Source organism: Leptodactylus fuscus, chromosome 1 (assembly GCF_031893055.1).
Source record: "Leptodactylus fuscus isolate aLepFus1 chromosome 1, aLepFus1.hap2, whole genome shotgun sequence".
Lineage (NCBI taxonomy): Eukaryota > Metazoa > Chordata > Amphibia > Anura > Leptodactylidae > Leptodactylus > Leptodactylus fuscus.
This window is the reverse complement of record NC_134265.1, coordinates 362,338,810-362,352,294: the sequence shown is the minus strand read 5'-3', so window position 1 is coordinate 362,352,294 and position 13,485 is coordinate 362,338,810. Positions and strand designations below refer to the sequence as shown.

The 13,485-nt window shown below is 44.2% G+C and overlaps 1 protein-coding gene across 1 annotated transcript in view; it reads right to left on the bottom strand.

Annotated features, from left to right (window-relative positions):
* The window catches only part of LOC142214599 (vomeronasal type-2 receptor 26-like), a 39,137-nt gene extending 26,055 nt beyond the window's left edge, over nt 1–13,082 (bottom strand). Inside the window, exon 1 of the mRNA XM_075283669.1 lies at nt 13,023–13,082. Within this exon, the coding sequence (XP_075139770.1) occupies nt 13,023–13,082 (60 nt within the window). The remainder of the gene's footprint in view (nt 1–13,022) is intronic.
* Nucleotides 13,083–13,485: the final 403 nt, after the last annotated feature.

Below are 13,485 nucleotides of genomic sequence, written 5' to 3'. Positions count from 1 at the left end.
GCATGTTGTCATGTGTGATAATGGCCGTAACCTGGGATCGGCTCTGTAGCTTGGCAGCCTGCAACATGTTCCATGCCTGGGCCACGTTTTTAACTCAGTGTGCGGATAGTTTTGAAAGTCTATAGTAGCCGCTGCTAGCCTCTATGCACTCCTACAACACCTGTATCTGCCCGAACAACGGCTGTTGTGCGACGTCTCCACACTGTTGGAACTAAACATATCATCTGTTGAGCAGAGTGTGTGAGCAGCACAGACCTTTGATGGAGTTCCAACTCCAAAACCCTAGGGTTCATCAAAGTCAGTTCCCTCAGTTGCTCAACCATGAGTGCCCATGGGTGGCAGACTTATGTGAAATCCTATCCCATCCATTGCAGTGGACACAAAACATTAGCATGCACTCATCACAACTCCGGATATGGCAGCTGCATTAAGCAGGGTGCAGGGTACAACACAGACCAGGCCCGAGCACCAGGAACAGGTGTTAGAAATACTGCAGCATCCACCATTTCCTTCCAATTTTGTGGTTGTGGACCCACCACTGATGTTTCTGGACCTCAGTGGGGATGATGACACAGTTTTCATCAGGGCAAGCTGTGGTTGTGTGCGCTTTGCAGTAAGGGGACAGTGCGCAATTGGAAGAGGAGTTGGTGGACGACGAGGCCACCGACCCCACATGGACAGGGGTGATGTCTAGGGGGCAGGGGCGAAAGCAGTGTAGATGTGGAGGGAAGCTAAATCAACAAAAAAGGTGGGTAGAAGCAGAGGCACAAACTGGGGTGATGTCCAGGGGTGAAAGCAGTGTAGATGTGGAGGGAAGCTAAGCAGGAAAAACAGTGAGTAGAGGCAAAGGCATGCAAAACTTTACCCTGTTGCAAGACTTATTCCTAGGTCTGGGACATGTTAATGGCCCCCCTTGCCAAATTACCGCCACTCAGGGGCCTAGTGTCACCAGGAGGGACAAGTATAGGCGCATGTTGTGGGAGTACCTGGCCGACCCCAGCTCTGTCCTCTCCAATCCCTCTGTGCCCTACACTTATTTTCTCACAAGTTATTCTGCAATACACATGTCCTGTGAAGTTCCCTTGGGATCTCAGAGGAGTTGGCCTCAGTGCTGTTCATCTGAGTTCCCTTGGCAATTTGCTGTAAGAGAACCCTGGAGCAAACTACTCTAGGCAGCTACCATAGCATCCAGCATGGCCTGCACCATCATGCACCTCTTCCCAGCCACTCCCCATTTCCCAGGCGTTTCATTGCAGGCAAAAGTACAGCACAAGCCACCCACATGCCCAAGCCTTTAACGGCCTCATCTCAAAACTGCTGGCCCTGGAGATGTTGGCGTATAGGCTTCTGGATACCCAGGCCTTCCGTCACCAGATGACAGCTGGGGCACCTCCCTATGCTGGGCCTAGCCGTTACTACTTCTCTTGGTGTGCTGTCCCTGCCTTGCACCTGCATGTGTCCCATAACATCAGTCGGGCCCAGAGCTCAGCGCTTTGCTGCAAGGTCCACTTGACCACCGACACATGGACAAGCGCCTGTGGTCAGGGATGCTGCTTATCTTTAATGACAGGCAGGGTGAATGTAGTGGAGCCTGGGCGGGGTGCAAACTGGGGTGGCCTATCTCCTCTCCCAGCCCAAAATTCATGGCAAGAGTTAACTGAAAGCCTACTACGCTGCAACCTCCACCCCAGCTACTAGCGGCAAATGCTGTAACACTGGCGTGGGAAATTTTACATGTATATATCCCCAAATAATTTGGGAAATTAACACTGACAACCCAGGTGAATATGCCAATACCCAGAAATTTTACATGTATATATCCCCAAATAATTTGGGGATTTAACACTGACAACCCAGGTGAATATGCCAATACCCAGAAATTTTACATGTATATATCCCCAAATAATTTGGGGATTTAACACTGACAACCCAGGTGAATATGCCAATACCCAGAAATTTTACATGTATGTATCCCAGGTGAATATGGCAAGAGCCTGAGATGTAGGGTGTATGTATCCCCAAATTATTTGGGGAATTAACACTGACAACCCAGGCGAATATACCAAGTTAGGTGCGGGGGGGGGGGGCACACTGTCATACCCTATATACCCTTAATCCACATTCTATGGGCTGAGCATTTCAGTGTATACCAGTTAGCTCTGGGGGGGGCACACTGTTAGAACGTAGATTGAGGGTATATAGGCTGGGCATTTCAGTGTATACCAGTTAGCTGGGGGGGGGGGGACACTGTTAGAACATAGATTGAGGGTATATGGGCTGAGCATTTCAGTGTATGCCAGTTAGTTCCCGGGGGGTACACTGTTAGAACGTGGATTAATACAATTTCAGTGTATCCCACTTTGTATTATCCCCACCGCGGAGAGCTGGGTAGCTCTGATGCAGCCTGTGAATCCCACATTAGCGTTAGTGGGTAGACACTGTGACAATCTTTTTCTGATTCTCCCTTCAATGTAACTCTTAAAAGAGTTGTTGGTTCTCTTCTCCTCTCCTATCCTATCAGTGCCTACCAGAATCTAATCCCTAGCTAAATTGACGGAGACCTCCGTCTGTGACCAAGTGAAAGCTCAGAATGACGCGAAGCTGGGCAGCGCTGTTCTTATGAATCAGAGGTCACATGTTTTCAGCAGCCAATGGGTTTTTCCTAATTTTTTTCAATGTCCCTGTTGCCATAGTTCCTGTCCCACCTTCCCTGCGCTGTTATTGGTGCAAATAAAGCGCCAGGGAAGGTGGGAGGGGAATCAAGTTTTTAGTCAGTTTACCACGCGGTGTTTCTGTCAATCCACAAAGACCCTTCTCTAAATCATGTGTTACTGCATTAAAGGAAGAGTGGGAAACACACAGAAGCCCGACTCAAGATAACATCACTCTTGGATGCAATATCCTCCTGTGACTGAGAGAAGCAAGCTATGTAATCAAAAACGTTGTCTTCATTCTGTAGAAGTATAACAATCCTGCAGATATGGGAAGAATTAGTATTGCTGTTGCTACCTGCATGCTTATTGTTAGCATTTTTACTAATGATTCCTCCTCCCCTCTTTAACCACATCAGTACTGAGCCAATTTCCCTGTCTCAGGACCGGACATTTTTGCATGTTTTTTGTGCATGTGGATTTGAGGGCTATATTTTTTCTGTCAGGTAATTCAAATATTTGTTGTGTTTTTTGAGTAACACATAGTTTTATTCTTTTGTTATTTTTATTTTGCATATTTATTCTTTATTTTATATATCGGACAATGGAAACAGAAGAGGAGGGTGAATGTATATGTTTTTCAGTTGTTTTTTTTATAGCATAAAATAATACTAATAGACGTTTTTAAAAAAATTTCCTCCCACTATTATAGGGTGTTGTTTTAATTATTTTATTTTATTTTTTTTATTAAATTTTTCTATATTTATTTATTTTACATTGTGCCTCTTCCCCCACCCCCATAGAGTTATAATAGGCCTTTGGGGGACATCTTAACAGGTTTTGTTTTGGGCTGATTTTCCCTATAACTGAGGCTGATACATTTAGCCCGAATGCGGCCTCATAACTTCAACTGCAGAGCTGATCTGGGTATTCTAGGATCCAGAAGCTCTTTGGGTAAGTTCACACATAGTTTTTTGTTCCGGATTTTGACCTGGGAAGCATTATCACGCAGTTACTGCTACAAAATTGTATTCTAATAAATGTTCTCATTACTGGAGATGATGGAATTAAAAACTAAAAATGATCACATCTGTACATGTTACCAAGCTGACATTGGACATATATAAAGAGAAAATGAATGGCGCAAAATCATCACCACAAATATAAGGGAGAGCAAACTACAACTCCAACGTAAAATACTTTTGTAATGAAGCGACATCTCCATAACATCAGTCATTTCAAGTTAGGTTTTATTATTTAGTAAGAGCTAACATATAAGGGGAGTTTGATAAGAGTATAATATGGATTCTGTATATGTAACATTTAGGGTTAACTATCATTATTAAGGGTTAATATTTTACAGCCATTCCTTTCTTCTCCCCAGCAGATCAGTTTTTCTGTTCATTTCAGGTCTAAATAAAATAATAAAACATTTTGGGAAAAACACACAAGCCAAAAGTCCAGCACTGGAAGCCATTACTGCAAATATCTCCACGGCCACCATGTATTTCCCTCTGGTGCTCAGATAAGCCGGGATCATGGCCATCCAGACACTACAGAACAGCAGCATGCTGAAGGTGATGTACTTGGCCTCATTAAAACTGTCCGGTAATGTCCTCACCATGAAAGCCAGAAGAAAGCTGACAGCGGCCAGGAGCCCCATATAACCCAACATGGAGTAGAACCAGAGATCTGAGCCCTCATTACACTGAATGATGATCTTCTCAGGATAAGACTGAGTGTCCAGGTCCTGGAATGGGGGAGAAATAGACAACCACAGAACACAGATGACAACCTGGAAGGAGGAACACAACAACACTATGGTATAGGGCAGCTTCACACTCAGCCATTGTCTCCAGGGAGTTCCAGGCTTGGTGGATTTAAAAGCAACACAGACCATAACAGTCTTGGCCAGAAGTGAAGAGACAGTGACTGAGAAGAAGACTCCAAAACTGGTTTCACATAATCTACAAGTGACATCATTGGGACGACCAAGAAACAAGAAGACAGAGAGGAAGCTGAGGATGATGGAGACCAGGAGGAGATAACTCAGGTTCCGGTTATTAGCTCTAACAATAGGAGTGTCCCGGTAGGAAATAAATATTCTAAATATGGAGCCGGTCACAAGACATCCGAAGAGCGAGACAGAGGAAGATACAGAAGCAATGGTGTCATTATGGTAAGAGATGAATTCCATTACTTTGGGAAGGCATCGGTCTCTCTTCTCATTAGACCATTCAACACTTTGGCATTTCATGCAGTTCTCGGAATCTGTAGGAATAGTTTACAACACAACACATGTTACATGCACAATATCTATCACATCAACATTTCAAAAAGGATTTCAGCTGAGTAATACAATTGTCTTTATTAGATGAATGTAATAGGTGGAGCCATGGTCAGTAATAGTCACATTAGAAAAACATGGCTACAAATATAGAACAGCAAATATAGAACAATTTGTTTTGCACATTTTCCAAGGTTTTTAGCTACCACTTATAGCCAATTAGTCTAATAATACACGTGTGTCCCCATAACCCTTTTGGAATTGGAGGCCCCTTTGTCAGATATGCTAAAAAAACAAAAAAATATTTGATCAGGTTAGCTGCATTTGAGAATATATAGAGAATATATAGAGTTTCTAGATTCTATAAATGATGTATTCGATATTGACTTTTCCTTCCCACTACTAGTCATTCATTATGGTCAAATGTTAGGGTTTCCCCTAACCGGCTGTTGTGTTGCTGTGATGAACGACTGGTAGTGCTAAAGGAATAGTCACTTAACATCACCACTCTGCACTTAGGTTTCAAGTTTGACATCGATATTTTAGTATAACCCATTAAAAGTTATGTTTTAAATTTAGTGAGGACACCCTTTTGTGTTTGGGAGATTATTAAACTATTGTTAAATCAGGATCAAACATTCTACATCTACATACATGATAATTTTCCGTAAATATTAGAAATTGGTTTGGAGGAGGAAATGTGAGGCAAATTCTGAGTCTACATGCCCCATAAGACAATTGAAATTCCAAAATAGAATGACTAATAGAATAATGGGTTTTGCAAGTTGCGTTAACTTCATCTTCTAAACAGCCTAACCCTGATATCGCCATTTCTGTTTGTGGCCTATATCACCGATGCAGTATGCCCACTGTCTCAGGGTTGTATTTGACTTGGATCTCAACCAGTGATTCCAAAAGTGGTCCAGGTGGACCCCAGGGGACCACGGAGGACTCCACGGGAGACTCGTTAGATCTAATCTTCACATTTTTTCATGAGTTTTGGGAATATGGTAGAAATGTAGCAGCAGGGAGTCCACTGAAACCACTCCTGCAGGTTTCCGTCTCCTGCCTCTGTTTTAGGCAGGAAACGGAAACCTGCATAACGGAGTTCACAACGCAGATGTCAACGAGCCCTTAGTAGTAAACACTAATCAGTATTTTTGTATTTACTTATAAAAAAATAGGAAATTTGATGGAAATTTGGAAAAAATTGCAATTTTCAAAATGTGAAATTCTCTGCTTTTCAGGAAGATAGTTATACCACCCAAATACATGAATAAATATTATCTCCCATATCTCTGCTTTATATCGGCATCATCTTTTGATTGTCTTTTCATGTATTTTGGATGTTACAAGGCTTACAAGTGTAAGGGTGCATTCACACTATGTATACGACAGCTTATTCTGAACGTAAAACACATTCAGAATAAGCGGCATATAAAGCAGTTCCATTCATTTCTATGGGAGCCGGCATACGAGCGCTCCCCATAGAAATGAATGGGCTGCTTTTTTCACTACGAGCAGTCCCATTGAAGTGAATGGGAAGTGCCCGCGTGTACGGCTCGGCATGAGCAGAGCTAGCCATATACGCGGGCACTTCCCATTCACTTCAATGGGACTGCTCGTAGTGAAAAAAGCAGCCCATTCATTTCTATGGGGAGCGCTCATATGCCGGCTCCCATAGAAATGAATGGAACTGCTTTATACGCCGCTTATTCTGAATGTGTTTTACGTTCAGAATAAGCTGCCGTATACGTAGTGTGAATGCATCCTAACAGCGATTTTCCAGATTTTCCAGATTTCCAAGAAAATTCCCCAAACTAATTTTTAGGGACCACTTCAGTTCTGAAAGGAATTGTAAATGTATATATAACAGAAACCCCCATAAATCACCCCATTATCAAAACTGCACCCCTCAAATAATGCAAAACAGCATTTGGAATGTTTGTTAACCCTTCAAGCATTTCATAAGAATAAAAATAATATGGAGGTGAAAATTAGACTTAACTTTTTTTTCACTAATACATTCATTTAGACCTAAAATTAACACATTCAAAAAGGGTTAAAGGAGAAAATGCGTCTGGCAGTTTATTTTCTGATTTTTGGGCAGACGCCAGCGACACTGGGTGTTTGAACAGCAGATTTTACTGGAATAGTTTTAATGCACCATGTCACATTTGCAGAGCTCTTAGAAAACCAAAACTATGGAAACCCCCCAAAAGTGACCCCATTTTAGAAACTACACCCCTGACAGAATTCATCAAGGGGGATAGTGAGTAGAGATGAGCGAACACTAAAATGTTCGAGGTTCGAAATTCGATTCGAACAGCCGCTCACTGTTCGAGTGTTCGAATGGGTTTCGAACCCCATTATAGTCTATGGGGAACATAAACTCGTTAAGGGGGAAACCCAAATTCGTGTCTGGAGGGTCACCAAGTCCACTATGACACCCCAGGAAATGATACCAACACCCTGGAATGACACTGGGACAGCAGGGGAAGCATGTCTGGGGGCATAAAAGTCACTTTATTTCATGGAAATCCCTGTCAGTTTGCGATTTTCGCAAGCTAACTTTTCCCCATAGAAATGCATTGGCCAGTGCTGATTGGCCAGAGTACGGAACTCGACCAATCAGCGCTGGCTCTGCTGGAGGAGGCGGAGTCTAAGATAGCTCCACACCAGTCTCCATTCAGGTCCGACCTTAGACTCCGCCTCCTCCGGCAGAGCCAGCGCTGATTGGCCGAAGGCTGGCCAATGCATTCCTATGCGAATGCAGACTTAGCAGTGCTGAGTCAGTTTTGCTCAACTACACATCTGATGCACACTCGGCACTACTACATCAGATGTAGCAATCTGATGTAGCAGAGCCGAGGGTGCACTAGAACCCCTGTGCAAACTCAGTTCACGCTAATAGAATGCATTGGCCAGCGCTGATTGGCCAATGCATTCTATTAGCCCGATGAAGTAGAGCTGAATGTGTGTGCTAAGCACACTCATTCAGCACTGCTTCATCACGCCAATACAATGCATTAGCCAGTGCTGATTGACCAGAGTACAGAATTCGGCCAATCAGCGCTGGCTCTGCTGGAGGAGGCGGAGTCTAAGATCGCTCCACACCAGTCTCCATTCAGGTCCGACCTTAGACTCCGCCTCCTCCGGCAGAGCCAGCGCTGATTGGCCGAAGGCTGGTCAATGCATTCCTATGCGAATGCAGACTTAGCAGTGCTGAGTCAGTTTTGCTCAACTACACATCTGATGCACACTCGGCACTGCTACATCAGATGTAGCAATCTGATGTAGCAGAGCCGAGGGTGCACTAGAACCCCTGTGCAAACTCAGTTCACGCTAATAGAATGCATTGGCCAGCGCTGATTGGCCAATGCATTCTATTAGCCCGATGAAGTAGAGCTGAATGTGTGTGCTAAGCACACACATTCAGCACTGCTTCATCACGCCAATACAATGCATTAGCCAGTGCTGATTGGCCAGAGTACGGAATTCGGCCAATCAGCGCTGGCTCTGCTGGAGGAGGCGGAGTCTAAGGTCGGACCTGAATGGAGACTGGTGTGGAGCGATCTTAGACTTAGACACCCTCGGCTCTCCTACATCAGAGCCGAGGGTGCGCTTGAACCCTTGTGCACACTCTGCTTCATCAAGCTAATAGAATGCATTGGCCAGCACTGATTGGCCAGAGTACGGAATTCGGCCAATCAGCGCTGGCCAATGCATCCCTATGGGAAAAAGTTTATCTCACAAAAATCACAATTACACACCCGATAGAGCCCCAAAAAGTTATTTTTAATAACATTCCCCCCTAAATAAAGGTTATCCCTAGCTATCCCTGCCTGTACAGCTATCCCTGTCTCATAGTCACAAAGTTCACATTCTCATATGACCCGGATTTGAAATCCACTATTCGTCTAAAATGGAGGTCACCTGATTTCGGCAGCCAATGACTTTTTCCAATTTTTTTCAATGCCCCCGGTGTCGTAGTTCCTGTCCCACCTCCCCTGCGCTGTTATTGGTGCAAAAAAGGCGCCAGGGAAGGTGGGAGGGGAATCGAATTTTGGCGCACTTTACCACGTGGTGTTCGATTCGATTCGAACATGGCGAACACCCTGATATCCGATCGAACATGTGTTCGATAGAACACTGTTCGCTCATCTCTAATAGTGAGTATTTTGACCCAACAGCAGTTTCACAGATTTTGCTAACATTGGGATGTGTAAATGAAAAATGACTAAAATGTCACTTTATCCCCAAAGTTTTCATTTTCACAAGGGGTTAAAGGAGAAAAAGCCCCCCACAGTTTGTTAAACAATTTCTCCTGAACACGAAAATACCCCATATGTGGTCATAATCTGCTATATGGAAACATGGCGGGGCTCAGAATGGGAAGAGCGCCATTTAGCTTTTGGAGAGTGGATTTTGCAGGAATATTTTTCAGGTGCCATGTTGCATTTGCAGAGGCCCTAGAGTACCAACACAGTGGAAACCCCCTAAAAGTTACCCCATTTTGGAAACTACACCCCTCTTAGAATTTATCTAGGGGTAGAGTGAGCATTTTGACCTCACAGCTGTTTCACAGATTTATTAACATTGGGACGTAATAATGAAAAATTACTTTTTTCCGAATGAATCGTCCATTTAGCGCCATATTTAAAATTTTTGCAAGTCGTTAAATAATTAAAATCCCCCCACAGTTTGTTACACAATTTCTCCTGAACACGGCAATACCCCATATGTGGCCATAATCTGCTGTATGGGAACATGGTGGGGCTCAGAATGGAAAGAGCACTATTTGGATTTTGGAGCGCAGATGTTGCTGGAATAGTTTTCAGGTGCCATGTCGCATTTGCTGAGCCCCTAAAGTATCAATACAATGGAAACCCCTCAAAGGTGACCCCATTTTAGAAACTACACCTGTCAAGGAATGTATCAAGGGGTATTATGATTATGAGACTAAAAATTCTTCCCAAAAATTGAAAATTTAAATTTTTAAAGAAATCTGCCATTTCGGTGCCCAATACATTGCACCCACTTTGTGTTGTCAGAGACCTGCACTCCTAAAACTATTAAGGGGCCATCCCGAGGGGCCAAAAATTATTTATGTGGGTATAAACTGCTGCTTGGGCACACAGCAGGGCTCTGAAAGGAAGGAGCACTGCACTTTTTAGCTTTTAGGGTACAGATTTAGAGGGACTTTCTGGGAGACATGTTATTGCAGAGCCCTGGAGGTGCCAGTAAACTAGAATTCCCCAAGAAGTGACTCCATTTTGTAAGGGCAATTTTAAGATCTCTACAAAAGGGTCATGGCATCCAAAAACCAAACCATCTAAATCTGTGCTCCAAAAACCCAATAATCCTTCTTCCCTTCTGTATACAGCTGTGCCCTAATATCAGTTTATACCCACATATGACATTATGTACATTATCCTGGGTACACCAGTGTCATACATGTGGCATAAACTGCAGTTCTGGCGCAGAAGGAAAGGAGCGCTATGCGGCTTTAGGAGTACAGTGTCAGATGTTTGGTATCTGGACGCCATGCCATCTTTGTAGAGTCTGTAATGTACCAGAAAAGTGGATTCCCCAAAGGAGTGACCCCATTTTGAAAACTGCACCCCTCAAAGAATTTCTCAGGGGGTGTAGTGAGTATTAATATCCCGGACGTGACTGCACAGCGGATGGTGAAGAGGGAATATATAAGCGGTGCGGAGGACATTGGGAACACTAAATTCCCTACCATGTCCCAGTAGCTCCTATGATTGGGGGAGTCACTCTGGGGGTCACTTTGGGGTCACTTCCGGTGTCTTTTCACTCATAAGCTGTAAATCTGGGGTGTCCCCTGATATTTGCTCACACAGCTTATATATTCCCTTCCTGCCGCAGCCAGTTGAGTTCTAATAATTTGGCGACTTTTTTCGGGTTTTTGTCCTCGCATTACTAGATGTTATATTTTCTTTATTTTTCAGGTGACGTGGCCATATAAGGACTTGTGGTTTGTGGGATGAGATGTATTTTGTAATGACACAATTTTTGAGTGCGTACAACTTACTGAATACATTTTATTAACACTTTTTTGCTGGATTAAAAAAAAATCAATTCTGGCATTGTGTTTTACATTTTAAATTTTTCGCCATGCAGTGTACAGTATAAGTAACATGTGACCTTATTCTGCAGGCCGGTACGGTTACGCCATGCAGTGTACAGTATAAGTAACATGTGACCTTATTCTGCAGGCCGGTACGGTTACAGCATGCAGACAGCGCCGCACCTCCCATGAGGCGACCTGAAGCGAGCGCTTCAGGCGGCGCTATGCCAGTGCCTCAGGGAGGGCGGCATTTTTGCTAACCTAAGCCAGTCCAGGACAAGCTGTCCTGGACTGGCTTAGCACCGAGCGGTGGTTTGGGGAGGCCACTGGAGCAGCGCTGCTCCGGCAGCCTCCCCTCACGCTCAGGCAGACAGCAGGCAGTCTCCGGGCCTGCTCTCTGCCGGCGATCGGTGCCAAGCCCCGCCCCCTTTATTTTCACCACGCCCCCGGTCCGCCCCCTCCCCGGCGGGGGGGGGGGGGCTTTCTGTAGTTTGCCTCGGGCGGCGAAAGGGGCAGGTTCACCCCTGCATGCAGAGTACAGTATAAGTAACATGTGACATTTATTCTGCGGGTCGGTACGGTTACGGCGTGCAGTGTACAGTATAAGTAACATGTGACCTTTATTCTGTGGGTCGGTACGGTTACGGCGTGCAGTGTACAGTATAAGTAACATGTGACCTTTATTCTGTGGGTCGGTACGGTTACGGCGTGCAGTGTACAGTATAAGTAACATGTGACCTTTATTCTGCGGGTCGGTACGGTTACGGCGTGCAGTGTACAGTATAAGTAACATGTGACCTTTATTCTGCGGGTCGGTACGGTTACGGCGTGCAGTGTACAGTATAAGTAACGTGATCTTTATTCTGCGGGTCGGTACGGTTACGGCGTGCAGTGTACAGTATAAGTAACGTGATCTTTATTCTGCGGGTCGGTACGGTTATGGCATGCAGTGTACAGTATAAGTAACATGTGACCTTTATTCTGCAGGTCGGTACAGTTACGGCGATACCTCATTTATATAATTTTTTTGTGTGTTACTAGTTCTGCAGAACAAAAACACATTTGGGGACATAAATCAATGTTTTTTGCATCACCATTTTCTGAGAGACGTAACATTTTTATTTTTCGGTTGACAGTGTTGGTTGGGGGCTTATCTTTTGCGGGACAACTTATGTTTTTTATTGGTACTGTTGTGGTGTACGTATGACTTTTTGATCACTTTTTATAGCATATTTTGTAAGGCGAGATGGCGAAAAATCACTACTTCTGGTCTAGTTTTTTTCCGTTTTTTTTTTTCCCATCATTCATCGTGCACATTAAATATTGGTTCCGTTTTATTGTACAGATTGTTACAGATGCGGCAATACCAAATATGTGTTGTTTTTATTATTTTTTATTTTTTTTTTTTATATAATTCATTTTCTATTGAATAAAAATGAATTTTTGGAGCTTTATAACTTTATTAATTGTTTTTAAACACTTTTTATTTTTTTCCACTTTTTTTTTTTTAAATGTAGATTGTGAGCACCACATAGAGCTCATAATGTACATTTTTTTCCCTATCAGTATGTCTTTTTTTTTTTTTGGAATATGGGACGGAAATCCATGCAAACACGGGGAGAACATACAAACTCCTTGCAGATGGTTTTCTGCCCTTGGTGGGATTTGAACACCAGGACTCCAGCGTTGCAAGGCTGCAGTGCTAACCACTGAGCCACCGTGTGGCCCCACTTTTTTTTTACTTTTTCATGTGTCCCTATGGGACACTTGGATCAGTGATGATTTCACCACTAATCCTGTGTTATGCTCTGTGAGACACAGGCTGCACATATCTCACAGGGCATAACAGGAAGTGAGATGTCCAGACGGCACAGACTCACTTCCAGAAGACCTGGCAGGATCAACCAGGTAAGTGGGGCTCAGGGCAGTCTGGGGTCACTAGCTAGACCCCAGGCTTCATAGTAGACATACCGGCACCCCCCGATCTCACCGTGGGGGGTGCCGGGGGGGAGAGGGGTAAAGCGCGAAATCCTTTGTTTGCGGTGGTCATGTTTGACCATCGCAATCAAAGGGTTAAAACTTCTGATCAGTAAAAACACCGACCGGAGGTTATGGAAAAGGGTGAGAGCTGTCGGTAACAGCTTGTTATGGTCAGCAGGGTTTATTAAAAAAAAAAAAAAAAACACGGAGCCCACTGGGCTACTGACTGCTAAACAACCTGGTGTGTACACTGTCTAACAGTTACTGTCACTGCCAGCTAAATAAAAGGACCAGGTGTGCTCTGTTACCGTCTACAGAGCCCTGTGCAGTCAGAGCAGCTGCACAAATAAACTAACTGGCTAGCCAGAACTCCTGGACTAGCCAGAGACCAACAAACCCTGTGTGCTTCCAGCCAGCCAACCCCCAATGCAGCTACAGCCTAACAACTGGTCAGTGTGAATACTGACTGACAA